Source organism: Columba livia, chromosome 1, assembly GCF_036013475.1.
Source record: "Columba livia isolate bColLiv1 breed racing homer chromosome 1, bColLiv1.pat.W.v2, whole genome shotgun sequence".
Lineage (NCBI taxonomy): Eukaryota > Metazoa > Chordata > Aves > Columbiformes > Columbidae > Columba > Columba livia.
The window spans coordinates 8,531,780-8,552,261 of NC_088602.1; the positions used below are offsets into that span (position 1 = coordinate 8,531,780).

The 20,482-nt window shown below is 37.9% G+C and overlaps 1 protein-coding gene and 1 long non-coding RNA gene across 32 annotated transcripts in view; one reads left to right on the forward strand and one right to left on the reverse strand.

The window, feature by feature from the left end:
* DLG2 (discs large MAGUK scaffold protein 2) overlaps positions 1-20,482 on the forward strand; it is a 1,055,145-nt gene that overhangs the window by 650,060 nt on the left and 384,603 nt on the right. For all 31 annotated transcript variants that reach the window (XM_065049757.1, XM_065049758.1, XM_065049759.1 and 28 more), the window contains one exon: positions 4,008-4,058. In XM_065049757.1, coding sequence (XP_064905829.1) covers positions 4,008-4,058 — 51 coding nt within the window. The remainder of the gene's footprint in view (positions 1-4,007; positions 4,059-20,482) is intronic.
* LOC110364928 (uncharacterized) overlaps positions 1-20,482 on the reverse strand; it is a 66,218-nt gene that overhangs the window by 5,167 nt on the left and 40,569 nt on the right. The window lies entirely within an intron of this gene.

Here is a 20,482-nt window from a genome sequence, read left to right on the forward strand (position 1 = left end):
AACTTATCTAACCTACCTGAGATTTCTAGTGTAGGATGAAATTAGTTGAGACCTGGAAACACAGAATCACAAAGTGTCAGGGACTGGAAGGGACCTCAAAAGCTCATCCAGTCCAATCCCCTGCCAGAGCAGGAACACCCAGATGAGGTTACGCAGGAATGTATCCAGGAGGGTTTTGAATGTCTGCAGAGAAGGAGACTACATAACCTCCCTGGGCAGCCTGTTCCAGGCTCTGTCACCCTCACTGAGAAGAAGTTTCTTCTCACTTTTAAGTGGAACTTCTTGTGTTCCAGTTCGAACCCATTGCCCCTTGTCCTATCATTGGTTGTCACCTAGAAGAGCCTGGCTCCATCCTTGTGACACTCACCCTTTACATATTTATAAACATTGATAAGGTCACCCTTCAGTTTCCTCCAAGCTAAAGAAACCCAGCTCCCTCAGATGTTCCACTCCCTTAATCATCTTCGTGGTTCTGAGCTGGACTCTCTCCAGCAGTTCCCTGCCCTTGAACTGAGGGGCCCAGAACTGGACACAATATTCCAGGTGTGGTCTCACCAGGGCAGAGTAGAGGGGAAAGAGAACCTCTCTCAGTCTACTAACCATTCCCCTTCTAATCCACCCCAAGATGCCATTGGCCTTCCTGGCCACAAGGGCACAGTGCTGTCTCATGGTCATCCTGCTGTGCACCAGGACCTCCAGGTCCCTTTCCCCTACGCTGCTCTCTAATAGGTCGTTCCCCAACTTATACTGGAACCCGGGGTTGTTCCTGCCCAGATGCAAGACCCTACGCTTGCCGTTGTTATATTGCATTAAATTTTTCCCCTGCCCAACTCTCCAGCCTGTCCAGGTCTCGCTGGATGGCAGTTTCTTTTCACTGAGTATAAAGAGAGCTAGATGACAACCTCTAGACATGAGGAAGAAATTTTCTACAATGAGGGAGGTGAAACCCTGGCCCAGGTTGCCCAGAGATGTGGCGGAGACATTCCTGGAGACATCCCAGGCCAGGCTGGATGGGGATTTGAGCAACCTGATCTGGGTGAAGATGTCCCTGCTCATGGCGGGGGTTGGACTGGATGAGCTTTGGAGATCCTTTTCAACCCAAACAATTCTATGATTCTATGATTCTCCCATTTCAGCATTATAAATATCAAAATTTCTTGAGATTAAAGCTATCTGTTGTGTCAATCTTGCACTCCTGAAAGATGGGGAAGAATATTCCCAAACTGAATTGGAAATGCTGATGATTTCTTTGACCGTGAAGAAGAGAAAACCATACAAAAATGTTCAGAATTTTTCATAGTTATCTAAAATCACGCAGGACGTAGTAAATTTTGCTGTGTGTTCTTGCTTCAATCTGATATGAAAGCAGAATTCAGGAAACTCTGTTAAAAGATATGTAAGAACAGGTTCCCAGTGCTTGCAAGAAATAGAAATTGCAGAATCAGAAAGCTTGTTTAGGTGCTTTGTCAGGCTGGAGACCGTCAAGTTAAAATGGACAAAAACAGAGAGTATGTTCGTGTGCTGCTAAATGAGAGGACCGACAAGCCAGTTCCAGCACTGGAGCCATGATTCTCCTGCTTAACTGTTGGCTCACTCCCTGGCTATTTGTTTCCAGCAGGCTTCAGACAGAAACAGCCTTGAGCACTGAGACTTGGCTGAAAATTGACTTTAATTTAGCAGTGTAGGCACAGCCAGAGAGTCTAAATATGTAATAAAATGTTGCTAGCAATGAATGGCAGTGCATACATCATCATTCCACCTGCCTCAGGTAGATGCAATCTCTTATTAGATCCTTTACGAAATAACTGCACTGCTCTTTTGAGCAACCGGAAAGAAAAACAGGGCAGTGAACACTGCCTGTGTAGGTATATAGAGTTAAATCGCAAAAGGAGTTGGATCAAGATCAGGCTTTTGGTTCATATCCTCCCACCTGCTATAGAACCTGATAATGGATCTCTGCTGTGGTTAATGGCAGTTTTAAATGAAGACCTTTTTGGAATGGTGACTGTGGATGATGAAAGAAACCCCTCAGATGATCGTGATCAAGATATTGTTTGTGTGCAAATACAAATTGAGTATTCAGCCTGTGTTTCCTCCTTTCATTTTTATGCAGAGGTTGCTCACTTCTCATGTCCCTCTTTTTCCCATTTTGCTGCACTAATGAGTTTTTAATGCAAAGGAAAAGTGATTATAAGCAGTGAAGCAAAGACAGCTTTATAGAGCAAGGCTGAGGAATTGAACACATAGATCAGAGCTATCCACCAGGCTAAGATAAAAGAGAAGTTCATGAAACAGACACATATAGATAGCTTTGATTTCATTATCATTAGACAAGAAAGGATAAAAAATGGAATAGCTATAAAGCTGTTCATACCTAGTAAGTTACTTACATTAATAAAAGAGTCTATGCAGAAAGCATTAAAATAACATAAAATGGGAAAATATCCTATAGTATTTTTTTTCTTCATCTCTGTTTTTAATATAGTGTAATGTGATTATCAGATTGTAGTAATGTAAAAATACAAATATTATGTATGTATTAAATATTTTATTAATTGATGATGTGTTTTAATTTCATTTTTATGCATGGGTTATTTGCTTGGACTTCTACCTCTCTTTCCTTTTCAACATGAATTCTGGGGATTGTATTTCTATTACTGATTTCACGCTTTATGAGATCTTGAATTGCAGACAAATTAAATAGTTAGTGGCTTGTATAGGAAGGTTTTGTTTGGTAGATACATGTACCTAGTTATAATATTCACAAAAGAAGTACCTAATTACGTTTGAAAGGTGCCCAGCTAGATAAAGAATGATTTGCATACAATATTTTCTGATTGCAGTTAGGAAACTAATATAGAAAATTAGCAGCTGGGAGTGGGGAAGAGTAATAAATGGTCTTGTTCTGACATATAACGTGTTCCTCCAATATGAGGTCAATCCTAATGCTTCACTTCAACGTAAATTAAGTAAAACACTAAAGTAAAACTATTTTCCAGGAAATATCCTATCATCGCAAAAACAGCCTGACTGACTGGCATAAACTTTTATTTTTATTAATTAATATTTTCTGCCCAAATAAAAAAAAATAAAATGCTGAGTGTCTGTAGTTAAGGGACACTTTGAAATTCTTCAGAGACTTTTAGTAATGGAAGTATTTTCATTGCTACACAGTTTACTTGTAATATAGTTAGCTTTTGCAGCTTTCTAAAAATAGCAGTCTACACATTTTAAGAAATGAAGAAACTAAGAAAGGGATGTTAAGTGAGGTGCCTAGGAGGACAGAAAAAATCCATGTCAGACTGTAACAAGGTTTCAGAATGCTGCTTAAATCAGTGTCGTCTTCCACTGATAGATTTTTTTTGTCCAGCAAAATCCATTTTGGTGCTCTACATTTTGTAGCTTAATTTATTTTGACACTGAAACTCAGTGTATGAATTGCATTAACATTCTGTGCCTTTTTGCCATTCAGCTGCCTATTGCAAAAGGTCTTCTGTCATGTTCTTGCCCTGGGTTAATATAGTAAACAAGATGTATTTCACTATATGTATCAGTGAGTGATTTTTACATAAGTACGCTGAATTTTCTGTCTCATTTTATATTGCAAAGTAAATTGGAGCTCGTAATGCAATGAATAATTAATCTTTCTTCCACATGTGAGAATAATTTTTAGCAACAAGTCTTCTATTTTTGACATGAAACTTTTACCTTGGAAACTATTTAAACATTTGCACAAAGGCCTTGAACAAACCATACCAAATATCAGTCATATTGTGTAGATGACTTGGTTATCCATTATTTCAGTGTTTTATTGTTCTCAAGTTTATAGGCTTAATTACATGCCGTGCAAGACAAAGAGGAACTAAGTAGGTATAATTAAGATAGCCTCACTTATATGTTGAAAAATGTGCTTCAGTAAACTGGTAATACTGGAACATGTGTACAGTATCCCTAACAAATTACCTTGCCTGTGCATTTGAGTAACTTTCTGATTTTATTTTCTTTAGGTTAATGGAACAGAAATCGAATATGAATTTGAAGAAATTACTCTGGAGAGGGTAAGTATAATTTATCCTTCTGTAGCAGGAAAAAATCTAAACTGTAAAATAAAACAAACAAACAAACAAACAAACAATTTCTTATTAAATGAAAAGTGGTTGAGAATAAAATTATTAATATTTGGCTAAAGATGTGCAATATTCTTAACTATGAAAATGTGAGTTATACAACAGGATAAGCCTTCCATGTTTTTAAGAAATTTTGGGTGTAGCCACTTGCGGAGTAGTGTCCAGAATACTTTTCTTCCCCATAACTATGTCAGTGTTCAACTGGGTGTTTGATTATTGAGAAGAGCCTGTGTGACTTGGTAACTCCCTTTTACTTGTAAACTGGCATTGTGAGATCTTTTTCAACCTCCTTGATTTTCTTGCATGTGTGCATGGTAATATAAGACATGTAGTCTTTTGCTATAAAACAAAAATTGCAAAAGTGTTTTTAACTCTCGAGTGACTATATAAAAGCTGTAGGCCATATCTATGTGTAAAGGATACATTTATGCAAGTCTTAATTATGTGAGCTATAACCAGGGCTGGCAGTGAATGCTTTGTTGGTAGTGTGGTTTAAAAGTAGCACCAAAAATTAAAAAAAGAAAGGTTTAAAATTTATGCTGCATCATAACGCCTGGTTCACTGTGTTTTCCTTGTTTTTTTGTTACTTAAGTGTTTTCTTTAGACTGCGGACTTTCCTTGTCACAAATTCAAGACTAGAGTGACCACATATTGTGTGAGAAAGAAAGTCCAAGCTTTGTCATATATCATATATTTACTTTCTACAAGTAACTTAAAGGAGGTTGTAGCATGGATGGTGTTGGTCTCTTTTCCCAAGTAACAAGTAAGAGAACAAGAGGAAATGGCCTCAAGTTGTGCCAGGAAGGTTTAGATTGGATATTAGGAAAAAATTCTTCCCAGAAAGGGTTGTCGGGCATTGGAACAGGCTGCCCAGAGCTTTGGTGGAGTCGCCATCCCTATAAGAGTTTAAAAGACACATAGATGAAGTTCTTAGGGACATGGTTTAGTGCTAGAGTTAGGTTATGATTGGACCCAATGATCTTAAAGGTCTCTTGCAACCAAAATGATTCTATGATTCTATGATTTACTGCTTACAAAGATTTCTGATATCATTGGTGAATTCCTTCAATATTCTACCAACATCCTGGTAATATGAAGATTTATAATCTTGAAGCAGACACCATTAGGCTTCTTTCTACAGAAAATGTTTGAATGCAAGGTCAGATTTACCAAGATGTGACTGATGCCATGTGAACAAATGCCTGTAAGGTAGCAAACTACCATTCAATTAGATACTTAGATTATACAATTCATTGCACTTTTTCTGCATGTTATATTTTTAATTGTCCAAGATAATGAATTTCATAACCATTCAACTTAAAGGGGTAGAAGTTTATGTTCTCATCGATTTGTTCTCTCAGGCAAGTTATGAAAGAGCAATATATCTTTTTACCATAGCCATCCTCATAACAGATAACATATAAGGTTATGAGCACTTTTTATCTACTGTCTCTCAACTGATTTGTGCATCACTAGTTATTCATTGGACTAGAGTTTCCAAAGGTCATTGAACAGAACATATGCCTCCTGGGTGATATTTTGAAAACCACTTTATTTTTAATAGATGTGTAAGTTATCAGTGTACATACTGTAGAACAAATGTGATTTGCGTCTCCTGTACCTGTCTGATGCAAATATTTAGTTATTCATCATATAATACCACATAATATCAGTTAAAGACTGTCCCACAATAGCAAAAACAGCTACAGATTTTAATGGAGGATATTTCAGATTTTTTCTAGATGCTGCTGAATCTGTGGCTTCTGATTATTACTGCTTGAAATGTTCTGTCACATGTATCAGTGTTTTGTCTCAAAGGCAGGGTACTGTGTCTGCTGGTTTTTGTGTGAGATATAAAACACAAGTGATTGCCTTTAAATAGCTGTCATTTATGTTAGACTAAAAGCATTTTCAGAAGAAAGACTTTCTCCATGTTGATTACCCGTTTTCTTCCACAAAACTGCTTTTAGAAATTAGATGGAAAATCATCTCTCTGTATTTAATGGCAAAACTGCAAAATGTATTAAGGTTGCTGCTATTGAGAGATAAAAATGTAGTTTGCTCATATCAAACAGTTGGTAATAAACTTTCCATTTTAGTCCAGTTATCCAAGTTACACAATTCTGCATCCCCAAAACAATCAGATATTTTCTTCATGACATTTATCCACATTTTGAAATGCTCAATATAATTCAAAGGATTTTACAACAGAGAAGATAAATTGGTTGAATATGTATTAGGGCTTTTGCACTGCTGTTTTTTTTTTTCTTTAAATAGCAGAATGAAAGGGAAGGTGGTAAAGGATTGAATACTTTAGAGCATCTTCCAGTCTCTATAGACTTGGCAAGGTCACCATTAATTTAGTTGTAGGAGGTCACCTTCATCCACAGGTGACATAAATTTGTGGGATGTATTTCTGATGAGAGTTACTGGCTTAGGTTTGATCCTTGCCCCAGGATGAAGAGATGGCTACATCCCTTTGGGTAACACAGGACCACGGTGTGCATGTTGGCAGAATACATCCCGTGTGGAGCTGGGGAGCACATCAGCAAGGTCTCAAAAATGCCAAAAGAAAAGCCTGCTGAGGGACCAGGGGGATGGACAGTGCAGAGCTTGCTGAGCATCCCTGGGCTGCCCAAGAGACAGCTCACATACCAAGAAACGGCTGCAATGATACAGGGGGCTTGTACAGAAAGCTTTTGTATTTTTGCTATATGTCATTATGTTGTTCAGTTGTTTCCATTTAAAATGTTGGGTTCTAGTTTCATGAGGCTTGGGGTTTGAAGCTTAAATGGCTTCTGTGGGAGCTCACAAAGATGATGAATTTGAGGCAGATCCACCTTAAAGCTGTAACTGGTGCTGTTCCAGGGGTTAAGGAAGTTGCCGGTACGCCTCTGTCAGCTCCCTCTTTAGTGGCATGTTCTTATCCCTCTTCTCTTCTTGAGTCGTGCCAACCACTAGACAGGTACCATCACCAGTCCCTGAGCCCAAGAGGATCACTGTTAAATAAGTGTTCCATATTTAGAGGCCTTGCAGAGCCTACTTGAGTAACACAATTGCATAGTTAAGAGAAATCAAACAAATTCTCCTCTCTCTCTCTCTTTTTTTCCTGCTTCAGAGAATGTGTGAGTTTCTCTGCTAACTTACAGGCATAAAATGCAGATCCAGGTGTAGACTGAGACCTGGAAATTTGTAATAAACTACAATACCCAAATGGACACTTACACAAAATTTCTTAAAATAAGCCATTAGCTTTCTCTAGCTTGAATATTAAAGATACCATAAAAAGGAAATTCTACATAAATGGCTCATATTAGTGCAGTGATGTTAGTCTTTCACTGCTGCAGGGTGTGAAAAATGTATCCACCATTGTCAAGAGACCAATTGGCACTTGTAAATCAGTGGTCAGTTTAAGAGATGACTGAATAGACTATGTGACAAAGCCTAGCCTAGTGCTCTAAGCTGGAACAAAGTTTTAAGTGATTGACTCCTTGGTACAGCACTGTGTTTGGAGACACATGCTGAAGAGAGGGTTTTGATAGTAATTGACAGTATATCAACCAATATCAATGGTTATCTTGAAGAAGAGTAAAGGCAGTGGGTCACTTAATAATTCATGTTGGATTCATGCTGAGTTCCAGGTCTGAGTTCAGATCTCAGTTCTATTTACTCATCTAACCTTCCCTATTCTTTAGATGTTAGAGAAAAGAGGGCAGTTAGGATTAATAAACCTGTTTTCATATAATCTTTTGATGCTTCAGCACATATTTTCATTCTTTATCTGTGTAAAAGTTAAATTATGTTACGTTTTGTGGAATAGACTGTTTGGAAAAATTATATTCTCTCAACACTGGAACTAAAAACATTTAGTTCCCAGTGCATTGGCGTCATGAGACTAACTGACCTTGATATCTGAACAGGTCAAGATATGACAGAATTTTCCTGACGTTGAGATATGCATGAAGTGTCTCTGCTTCTTCTTCTTTTATACTCCTGTGGATTCTCTGTCCTATGATAACAATTCAGGTTACACTGCAGAATGTCCCTGTTTTTAATGAACCACATTGTTTTACAAAGTTTTTAGGAACTTACAGCTTTGTTTCCTCCTCTCTTTTTCAGATTTGATTGTAACTGGCAATTGAGATTAATAATGCTGAGGGAGAGGTGGGCATGGATGCTTATATAGCATCATTATTTCCTTAGAAAAACAGTTTAAAGATATTCCAAAAGAGTAAATTCTTGATAATGGCTTATCATCTGGGCATCTGCTGTGATAACTCTGATAAATGTTATCCTCCAACCACAACGTGCTCTGTTCAGGGGAGAGACTGAAAACCTGCTGTCTCTCTTTTCCTTTGACTTGATACTTCAGTGACACCAAGTTCCAGGAGATTTAACTTTTTCAGTTTGATATTAGAACGCTGGATTTCCACACTTCCACAAAATTCAAGTGTCTGTTCAAATCTCAGCTAGAAAGGTTAAAACTGTAATCCTAAGTAAACTTAAAGGGTAAAATTTAAAAATCCTGAGGGAATAGTGAAAAAGCAAACCTCGTACATTTTGGTAGAGTAAGGAATTTATTTCAGCCCTGGGCTTTTTTTTTTTTTTTACTTTGGTACCTTATAAACCTAAGAGATAATTACTACTGCACTATTTATTATGCTGATTTCATCACTAATTTCTTTTGTGAAAATGCAGAAATTTGCAAAAATATAAAGTTGTGCATTCCACTGAATGCTGAAGAGCAGGAGGAATTAGACTGTATTCAATGACACAAGGATTTTAATTCAACTCAGTGTCTTACTTTTTATATCTATCCAACTTGTGGCAGAGATCACTACTTGTGTATCTGGGAAAGAAGGTTTTCACTAATAGTCGGCAGCATGTCTGCTTTCTGCCTTTTTTTAAGGTGTTAGATACCAGTTGTTCATGCGTCAGTATGCTTTGACTTCTCAGGAATGAGACTTGAAGACAATGCAGTGCCAGGGAAGTCCTCCCTTATGTGGTTCAGAAACAACAGAGTGAAAAGCATTGGTCAAGAAATGGCCACTAGGAAAAAGGTATTTGCAAAGTTTAAAAGCTTATGCTGTAGACACACACCTTCTGAAAACCCAGAGCGCACAAATCAATATCCAACCATCAACAGCCTCGGTGGAGTGGTCTGACATCTTCCAACCGGAGACAGTAAATCTTTTAAAGTGAGTGTCCCTCAGTGCTCCTCCAAATGCAGTGTTGCTCTCTGAGGGTTTATTTCTGCAGAGCTGTGGATGTTTTCCTCGCTGCTGAGAGCTTTCTGACTGGGTGCCCTTTACTACAGTTCTTCTTTTCTAGGCTCTGCCTGCTTCCCAAGTGAGAGGAAGCAGTAGTTATTTCTGCAGCCTCAGACTGAAATAGATTATAATTCAAAGGCAGGATCCTTCTTCTTAACTAGTTTGTGTCAGGTTTACAGTAGGATAGTGACCTATGGGTGTTTATTGCAATAATGTTCACGCACAGTATTTTTTTCCTGGAAGAGGCTAGGACATTCTGCCTACAAGACGAGGCAGAATTATCTCTGTATGGAGCTGAGTTATCAGCAAACAGAAAATGTGAAACGCATAATTTTTATTGCTATGCAGACAATTTGAAAACTGATCTCTTGGGTATCCATTCAGAGTTTTTTCAGTGTATCTCTCTGTGTATGTGTAACACAAAGTTCTGTAAAATGAAAAAAAAAAGAAAGAAATTGAAAAAGTTCCTTGAAAATACAGCACAGGATTTTCTCTTATGTTTTCTATTTGCAATTGCGGCTTAGCTTAGAGTTAAAAAAAGATTATGCGACTGATAGGCGGTTGTGATAGTGACTGTTGTTCACCTTCAGATAGGTTTGTAAGTGCTGGAGAGAACAGACTCTCTGGCCTCTGGATGCAAAGATTTAAGCAAGGTCTGTGTTCTCCTGTCATCTCTTGTGCCTTACCAGACTTTGCTTTGACCTTAGGTTGTGCAGGAGTGAGATGATGAAAGGAGCTGAAGGAGCCTGGTGTGCAGTCCTGGTAACGTGACACTGAAATACCAGGTCAACATTTTCCAAAGCAACTGCAGAATTTGGTTGCTTTAGTTCAATGACCTAAATTAAGATTCCTTGGAACAGCCTGATTTTTTTACAACATTACTCACCCAAAGCATGTGACTTTGTTACCTCAGAGCAGCCCTAATTTGGCACTCAAAATATAACTAATCACTGGAAAACTTTGTTCTTTGTTCTTATTCTGTCAGAGAGTCATTATTCTGAAACTATTCCTGGTTCTAGAGCTGTGCGTGTCTTGTGGGGGCCTGTCCCACCTGTGCTTGGCAAAGGTACAAAACGTGCCAGTCGAGTGTGCATGGAAAGGCAGAAAAGCCGGGAGAGGAAGGGCTGTACCTTTTGAGGGACAGAAGCTCCTGCCAGGTTTTGTTACCTGTCATTCCCCACATTCAGTGACTGGAAACTCAACAAACCCATGAAACTGTCCTACTGAAGACTATTGGCTAGAGAAGTGAAGGAGTAGCTGTTAGTATTGTATCCCTCTTAGATATATGAGCAAAATACTTTTATTTATTGTTACTGCTGTTAACAATTACATTGCTGCAGGTTGGGAGTGCAGTGAAGCAGAACTGGTGAGTTGGCCACAGTTTTTCCAAAAGCAGTGACAGGACTGGGAGGACTAATCCATTTAATATCCTCTCTGAATAAGGGTGATATTTACTGCTTCAAAGTATGCACTGCTGGAAGAATTTGAGTTCTCCAGGGCAAGTGCTAGAAAATACATGGCTTTCCATTGAGTCTCTGTTTATAAGGAAGGTTTGTCCTACATTTCATCATTGCTACAGCTGTACAGAGGCTGCATCCTTTCATAGAATCATAGAATTATTTTGGTTGGAAGAGGCCTTCAGGATCATTGAGTCCAACCATAACCTTAGTCAAGCACTAAACCATGTCCCTAAGAACCTCGTCTAAATGCCTTTTAAACCCCTCCATGGATGGTGACTCCACCACTTCCCTGGGCAGCCTGTTCCAGTGCTTCACAATCCTCTCTATGAAGAGTTTTCCTAATATCCAATCTGAACCTGCCCTGGCACAACCTGAGGTCATTTCCTCTTGTCCTCTCATTTGTTATTTCGGAGAAGAGACCAACCCCCTCCATGCTCCAACGTCCTTTCAGGTAGCAGTGACAGCAGTTCTCATCCCAATAGTCACAACAGAAAATCCGCAAGGCCACAAAAGGGAAGACAAAGGAGGGGGAAAAGGCTATGAGTGACTAGAAAAAAATATGTTAACTGTTACAGCTTATAGCTACATTGTGATTAGGAAAAACAGCTGAAATAATACTATACATTTAGCTCCCTCTGGGTCCCTATCAAAGAAATTTGTATTTTCATATTGTCATCTTAGAATCTTGCTTTTAAATCTAAGTATCTGAAAAACGTAACATGGATGCTAGCTCAGTTAAATCAGAATAGTGTATTTCCTTGGATTTATCACCACGATGCCATTTAAGCTCCTGTGAGGGCATTATCTCAGTGAATGATTCTCCCCACCATGCGTGTGTGCTAGCTCTTTATTTCAGAGAGAAAGTGCATATTTTGATTTAGGTTGGATGATTCAAGCTTTCCAAGGAAAAGAATATTTTTATTACTATGAATTAGGCTTTTATTCATTTGTATGTTTATTTTTGAATGTCTGCATATTTAATGGCTTTAGTAATTCACATAGTGGCTTGTGAGTATTTCTTCAGAGATGTTCATAATTTGTTTCAATGAGTCCTCAGGTCCAGGAAGATTATGAGAGTTTGCCTGTTTCATAAGAAATTTTAAATAATTGAATATTCTATTCTGAAAGCTCACAGTGGTATTTTAGCATTCTCAAAATAATTTGAATCTTTGAAGAATGCTCAAGCAGAAGAAGAAAATTGGAGATTGTTTGATGTATTTTTTTAAATTTAATAAGAGTCACTCGACACATTGAGACTTTTTGTTCCCAAAGGAGGAAAAGAAATTTCATACTCCAACATATTGAATCGCAAGCCTGAAGTCACTTAAACACTCTGCATTGAAAAGTCACAGGGAATTTGATCATGGAGAGCATGTCTATAGAAAAGACAGACACCAGAAAGAAGGAATTAACACAGTGCTAGAAAGTACTCTGAAAGTGATAGAAATGAATAAAAAATCAACTGCAGAAAAAAATTCCCCAGTAGTAATGATGCGTATTCCATATCAAAAATGAAGAAAAGTTGAAAAGTTAAGCAGCATTTATTTAAGAGTTCAAAACCTGCCCACGTGAGTACAGGAAAAGGAATTATTTAGATTCATCTCTACTTTAAAGTTATTCCTTTAACTTTGCCAAGATCACTGAGAACTTGAGTTACCTGTACATGAAAAGTAATTTCATGCAAATCATAGCTGCCTATAGGCAGCATCTGCTGGTGTTTCTTTTAAATTATTATTATATTGACATTTTATTTTTCAGGTAATCTCACTCATTTATTGCCTTCCTGTCATTTCCTAACTCACTCACTCTCACCAGATAGCTTGCAGTGAGTAATTCTCCTGCCTTTTTGTGTTATTTACGGCTTTACGTTAAAATTACTCTAGATGTAGCTCTTTTGGACATGGCTTTTCATCTTATTTACTCTATTATCTTCAGCTGATGAAGTCCAAGCTCAGGTTTAGTGTTTGGAAAGTGAACGTCTGCAGCTGGCTGGGTGTGAAGCTGCCGTGGTAATGAAAGGAGAGCAGAAAACATCACACGGTGTCTCATGGCATCCCAGGGCAACAGGATCATACAGGCAGAGTGAAACTCCCTGGGTAGGTGCAAATCACAGTGGTTAGCTGAAATTTTTGCAGAGTTAACCTTACAGAATATTGCAGTTTCTGAAAGGAATACTGTGTCCAGTTGTGGCCCCTCAGTTCCAGAAGGACAGGGAGCTGCTGGAGAGAGTCCAGCGCAGGGCAACCAAGATGCTGAAGGGAGTGGAGCACCTCCCGTGTGAGGAAAGGCTGAGGGAGCTGGGGCTCTTTAGCTTGGGGAAGAGGAGACTGAGGGGTGACCGCATTAATGTTTGTAAATATGTAATGGGTGAGTGTCAGGAGGATGGAGTCAGGCTCTTCTCAGTGACAACCAATGATAGGACAAGGGGCAATGGGTGCAAACTGGAACACAGGAGGTTCCACTTAAATTGTAGAAGAAACTTCTTCTTAGTGCAGGTGACAGACACTGGAACAGGCTGCCCAGGGAGGTTGTGGAGTCTCCTACTCTGCAGACATTCAAACCCACCTGGACACCTTCCTGTGTAACCTCATCTGGGTGTTCCTGCTCTGGCAGGGGGATTGGACTGGATGAGCTTTCTAGTTCCCTTCCAATCCCTGACATTCTGTGATTCTGTGATTCTGTGATTCTGTGAATATCTATTTGCAATAAATAACCTTGGTCTAATAAAAGAAAAGTTTGCGCAGTGAAAGAGGTCAGCCTTTTGGACCTGTATCCTAGTCCTCTAGGCTTGTGCAGAGAAGAGGACCTTTTACCATCAGCTTAGAATTTCTGATGTTGTAGACAACAATTTTGCCTGGAAACTATTTTGCAGGAACAAATCCTTTATTGATTTGAGAATTCAGCACAGATTTATGTGTGTTCTTAGTGCTCGGAGAGCATCTCTGTTTTCAGGAAGAGCAAACAGATGGGTATTGTTCTCCACACAGTTCTGCTATTCCAAAAAATAAAAAAGCCTACTAGCAGAAATCAATCTAAGTATTATCACCCAAGCAAATCTGAAGTGTCCCACCCTGCGCTACTTTAAATCAAACAGCGCTAGACACTGAAGAGAGTGAGCAGAGCTCTCAGTGCAGAAGTGTGACTTCCAAATAAACATACCATTTCTGAATCAAAGCCTTTGGAGCACTAATAGGAAGGTACATATACACTAAAAAGGAGTATGTGTGTCTGAGATGCTGACTTTTCCAAGAAAGTAGATAGGAATCTTCTTGCAGAAAGATTGAGAAGGCATAAAATAAATAAATAAATAAAATACAAACTAAAGAGCTACAAAGCAGTGATTTGACTTGGTTTTCACCGAGTTTTGCAACTGGCATTGGCAAATAATATGTAGATTAAAAATGATATGTACATTTAAATAAATTAGAATGATGAATTTACTGGCAATCAATTTACTGGCAAAAAATGAATCACTCTGGAGACGATAGCAATCATCTTGCAGCAAAGATGGTCATTTTCAAGGCAGGACTTCTTAAAAGGCATGTTTGATGTACTGCATTTGTCTCTTCAGGAAAAGCAACGTTTTGCTTCGCAGAAAATTGCCTTTCATTTTTATTATTAATTTGGAATCAATTGTAATGCATAAATGAGGGCCACATAACCTTGAGAAAACAGCATGTCACTTCAGTGAGAAATAGTATTGCAAAGACGGAAAGAAATAAGGGAGAAAAATAAAGGAGGAAATAATCTGATCGTTTACCCAGGCTGAAATCCACAACTGACATAGCTGTGCATCCTAACAAAAAAAAACACAGTATCACAATAAAAATTTCTAATTTGTTTTTTGGATGCAGCATCACAGTTGTTTTCTGTTCTTATGCAGTTCTATTTGAAGTGCTCAGAAGATCATTTATCTTCCACTTATAACTACTATCCAACTTCTCTCTGACTCTATGAAGGGAAGAAAATCTCGTCAAAAGAGGGTCGAGAATTGGTCTGATATACTTTTTTGCAGAGTAGTTTTGCAGGAACAATGACCCATTTTGTAGTACGTAGAAGTTCTTTGGAATTATAGGATATAGACCATTTCCTCTCAAATTTGTCCCTGTGTTTAAAACTGCAACTAAATATCAAACGGGGAAGGTAACTTCAGGTACCTGAAGCCTTAAGTAGTTGAAAAGCAATTGTATGCTGCTCATGCATGTTTTATATTGCAAGACACTGCTTTGCCCTAAGAATTTGACCTAGCTGGTGAGTCTCAAGCATGGCTTGAAAGTCACCTTATGCAGCTTAATGTGATATATGAATTTTGACTGAATTCGATTAATAATTTATTTTTTGAGTGGTTTTTAATTTTGCAGAGTTTAACGGGTTGCACTTGGAGCACAATACACATTTTCTATACCTCCCCTGCAGAACAGAAGAAAGGTCCTGGTAGGATACTTTCACTGTGAAAGTTCTAAGTACTTTTAAGTGAAAATATTGCTCCTAACTGTGGTGATGATGATGCTAAAGTATCTAGTGTTTTTTATCATCTCTCATTATGGGGAAATTCAAAGCCCAGAGAAGCAAGCCAGCTGTAAAAGTAGCATGAAAATACACATATCCCGACCTGTAGTCTAGCAGCCTGCTTATTGTACTCTTTATTATTTAAAGAGTACACAGGAGAAAGTACCTATTCCATTGATATCAAGGGTCTTAACATTATTGCAAAATTTACAGAAGTTTAGGAAAATTAGGAAGGAAAAGAGCAATTTTATATTCTTAAAATGTCCCTTGAATTTTTAAAAATGCTAAAATATGTGCACTAACTACTTGTCCATCCAATATTTATTTAAGAATGAGAAATGTAATATGAATAAGCAGTTTATGCAAAACATTGGCAAATGTAGTTATAAAATAAATACTTGACAAATACATATTTTTATTATATTTCCAAAGCAGAAACAAGGATGCATTAAGCAGTAATGTACTTATACATGGTTTTGTCAATAAATGCGTAAGATCATTGAAACACTGAATATTGAAATCATAGTTGGCTTTTTAAGCAAGGAGAAATGTTATACCTATGCAGCTTATATTATAATTAATCTGCTTAGAGATTTCATACTAAGCTTTCTCATGGCAATCTAGAGATCTATTGTGATAACTCAAATTGGAAGGAATATCTTTCTGAGAGGAAGCTGAGAAAAGCAATATGACATTTCTAGGTGTATTCATTATAAAGTGGCTGAGGGAGAAGTCAGTAAGTGTATGTGTGTGTGTTTGTGCAGACCTACATTAGGAAGGAATCGTGACTGCTTAGAGCTATAAATTTTGAGCTAAAGTAACAAAAGCCATTAAAAATCAATGTCTACCCTGATTTTCCAGCTGCAAACAATGCCATCAGTCATGTCCTCCAGCCACAGAAAAATATCTGTCGAAATGGGCTGAGGAAAATTATGATCATCCTGAAACTTACATACTAGTTTAACTAGGTGGAGGGAAATCAGAAGAATTAAAATGTAGTGAGGATTTAGAGTCTAATGCAACTCTTCAGGAATAAAGCCCCAAACTGTCTTTGATTGTGGGAGTGGGCTATGGCCTTAATTTTCCAATCTGATTTCTAAAGGAGTGAGTTGAACAGTGTTTGCATTTGTCCTGCTGAGTTTTCAAAAGATCTTTGAGGACTGAAGAAATTTCAAGGTATTGGAAGAGAGCTAACACTGTGGTGGTGATTAAAAAGGGTAAATGGTAGAGGGTAAAAATTAATATTATGGGAAGGACAGGGGACACAGCAGGATGTTAGCGCTTAAGATCAGGTTCAGCTATGTTAGTGGACGTGTGTGACACACAGCTGTGTGTTTAGCATATTTTTGAGAGATCATCAAGGCAGATCCAATACTTGGAAGCAACATAGCATACTTTATTGCCATCCTTCTTTTATTTTATGAAAAGTGGAAGATATTAAGTTAAGAAGGCATTAAAGCTACATTTTTGGTTCGAAAAAATAAAGTTCTTAGGGAATACAAGGAGACAGATGCGTGCTCAGTTTTGGTAAGGAGGAAAACTGCAAGACCTATCTTGGCTTTTGCCTCCTTTTTGCAGTCATTTTTCTGCATAAGGAAGAGACATTGTGGAAATAGATGATATTTTTCTCCAGAAATGATTTAAGTAGTTCCTTGAACCTCTATTATGCAGGAGTTCAAGGTAAATTATCCAGTTTTGTCCTTCGTCTTAGATTAACTCTGAAGCACTGATTACTTATTTGGACATAATTTAAAAAGGTGACATTTTTCCAAAATTGTATTTGTAAATTAAATATTTTAATGTCCTTATTTTGAGGAACAGAGCATTTCAGATGCCATAACATAACGACATGTAAAATTCCATAATTTCAATGGTAACCAGAGTCAGTAGAGATCAAACCAACAAGTTTTTAATGATTACCAGATGATATATCAGAGTGTCTTCATTGGAAACCAGTCTTACATAAATGAAGACTGAACTCTCTGTGGTCAATGTGATTATTTAAAGGATTTTTGAAACCTTCAGGAAGAATAGTCTTTAGCTTGTTCAAATTTGCTTGCAATATAGTAGAGGAGGGATAGAGAAAAACCTCAATGAGATTAAAGAAAAAGTAATAAATTTCTGAAAATTGCATACTCATTGAACACAATTGCCAAAAAAAAGTGGTTGAAATAACACATGATTGAAATAAACAAAATTTTAAAACAGGAATAAATATTAGACAAAAGAAACCTAAATGAAATGGAGATAAAAACAATAACAGCTGTCATGAGACAGAAATATACACTTTGGAAATTGTCAGATTTCCATTCTGTTATATTATTCTGCTATGCTTAACAAGTATTTTGCTTGTATTGTATTTTCTCAGGTAAATCTGCTTTCTAGATGCGATAGCTAATAGCAAAAGTGATTTATAAATGCAAAAGCTCTTGGCTCACTGGAAAACAGAGAGTGTGTATGTATGAAAAATGTGCAAGTCAAAGTGAATAATGAAGCCCAGGGTAGCAACTGAGCTGGATCCTGGAGGCCGGCTGCACTAAAGGGACCACAACCACATTAACTATTTCTCAACAGGAACATGTGGAACAATACACTGACAGCACTGTAAAGCTAAATAGAGTTAATTTAGTCCACTGTACACTGCAGAGTCAGTGTTAGTTTGAGGTTCTTTGCATAGGAATGCATTTGAAGAATAACTACATCCACAAAACCCACAAAAATTCCTAGTTGTCAGGCGTACAGTGACAAACCAAGTCATGAAGAGGCTGATAGGAGCTTGAGAATGGTGGAGCACAAAAGCACCAAACCAGGTGGGTTTAGTTTGAGTTCAATTTTAGACTGCATGGAGATCTGTAACCTGTGAAAGTGAATCACAAACCAACATTTTTAAAGCTTAAAATGGAACTAGAACAGTAAACATTATTATAATGTTTATCAGAATCTCAATGGCCCCAAATCCTCTCTCATTCTTGAAAATATAGAATAACAAAAATGTAGGGACAATGTGCGAACAAGGATACCCTGGGAAATACCACCAAAAAGAAAATGCAATGCTTTCCTCTATTTCTTCCATTTACAATGAGCATGGTTGTTTTATTTTGGGTTTACCTTTGTCTTATTAAGGCTCTAGCTTTCAAAGGTCTTTATAGTCGGATGATAATTGTTTTCTTCCTACCTTTGGAAAAAAAAAATATGAACATATTACAGTGTACAAATTGGCTTAGTTTTAATAATAAGAGCGAAGTTATACATCCATGAAGATACTTGGTAAATTGTTTCTCCAGACTGGTGTGTGTTGTATTCTCAATTAGGTTTTCCAAAAAAAAAATGAAGAATTCCAGAGCGTCTGTTTATCCTGCATGTGCTTGCCCTGTAAATAACTATCAATCAGAGCCACATTAGTAGAAAACCTCTAACTTCTTTGAACAAATGTAGTGGTAAGATTCATAGTTGGATATAAAGCATCTCGAAGTTTTGCCTTAGAAGATATTGTTTATGTGGACAGGATATTTTACAAGTCCTCCAACAAAGGCAGTGGTTCCTTTGGATAATACCATAATGCACTTATCTTCTACACATTTGGGAGAAAGGGAGCCATCACCTTTTTTAAAGGTGGTATTTGTGGCTCAGATTCATAAAAGGACTTAGATGGCCAAAACAGCCCCATAGATGAAAGGCAGGCTTCCAGCTCTCTAAAAGTGCATAACAATTCGGGTATCACAGGGTCCCTGTGCATTTCAGAAAATGCTGCCATTGATGCTGGTGACTTTAATTCCACTCTTATGCTTTCCTGGAAGGGTTGCTGCTCATAGATCATCACTCACCTTTCAACTGGCACCAAACCAGATTCATGAACATGATGTCTCTGGGTTTGAGTCACTTAAGAAGTTTGATTTCTGAACTTGCTCTTTTAATAGGGAGGGAAGAAAAGACACAGTAACTGCCTCTCTGTTCCTACCCCACCATTCAGGTGTAGACATGGGTGATTAGGACCGTAACCCAGGGAGCTACGAATAAAGTTCCCATTTCCTAAGAAAGCACTTTAGTCCCCAGGCAATTTGCATCCATATAGTATTGAGATGCTTGAACTTTCCTTTCAAAGAAGAACTTCTGTGGAGGCAAGAATTCATGGTTATCAAGACCAGGAAGGCAATAAATAAGAGGCAACTTTGTGTAATGCAGGGATGTTGATCTTTTTCAGAGAGACCGGCAATTGTTTTAAGGGACTAGTAGGACATTTTGCGTTTTAAAAAAGTTCCAGTCTAAAATCCAGAGACAACATTAGGTGTGCACTCAGTGAGTGGGTAGAAAACTGGGTCTCAGTTCTCATTCCATTTCCAGCTGCAATGGATCATGTCTTCTTGAAATGCTGAGGTTTTTAGTACTTCAAAGATTTGCTAAAGTAGTTATTCAGGATGCTATTTATGATCGTTGGTTTACTGACTCCTGGTCCTGTGTAGAGTAGGGACTATGGCATTGTTTTCATTTCTAAATAAGGTGGTTCCTCATTTGCATCATTGCCTGGATACAGTAGTACCAGCTGGACAAATCTTGCTAGAAATTTTAACAGATGGATTTAAGTCTTTCTCTTTGACATTTCTAACCTGAACACATCTGGGACACTCTGTTCAGATTAATTTTCAGAGTTTCTGGCAGTATCAAAAGCACTTTTGGTAAATTATATTAGTTGTTGCATTGATCAGAACAACTGATCCAAACCTCTCCTGCAACAGCAAGGCCTTTTAAAAGTGCACTGCAAAGCATTTCAGGGATTTGAAGGTCACAATGTTTGTATCACAGACAATGGTGTATGCTTCAAAACAAAAGTGCTGCCAGGAAAGCACATATAAGAGTTCTCTTTGGATGTAAGAAAGGGCAGCATATCCCCATCACGCACCATTTGGGATCTCTAACATTTATACTGAGGAAAACCCAGTCATTAGACATTTGTCATTTAATTGATCAGTGGCATGAATGCTGTCAACAGCAAATGGAAGAGACTACTGCAGAAAGCAGAAGCTGAATTTAGAAGTTTTTCCTGTGGTTTCTGAGTGAACATGTCTGTGTTGCAAGGCAGAGTTTGAATTCCTTGTACTGCTGCTGGGAAGCAAGTTCG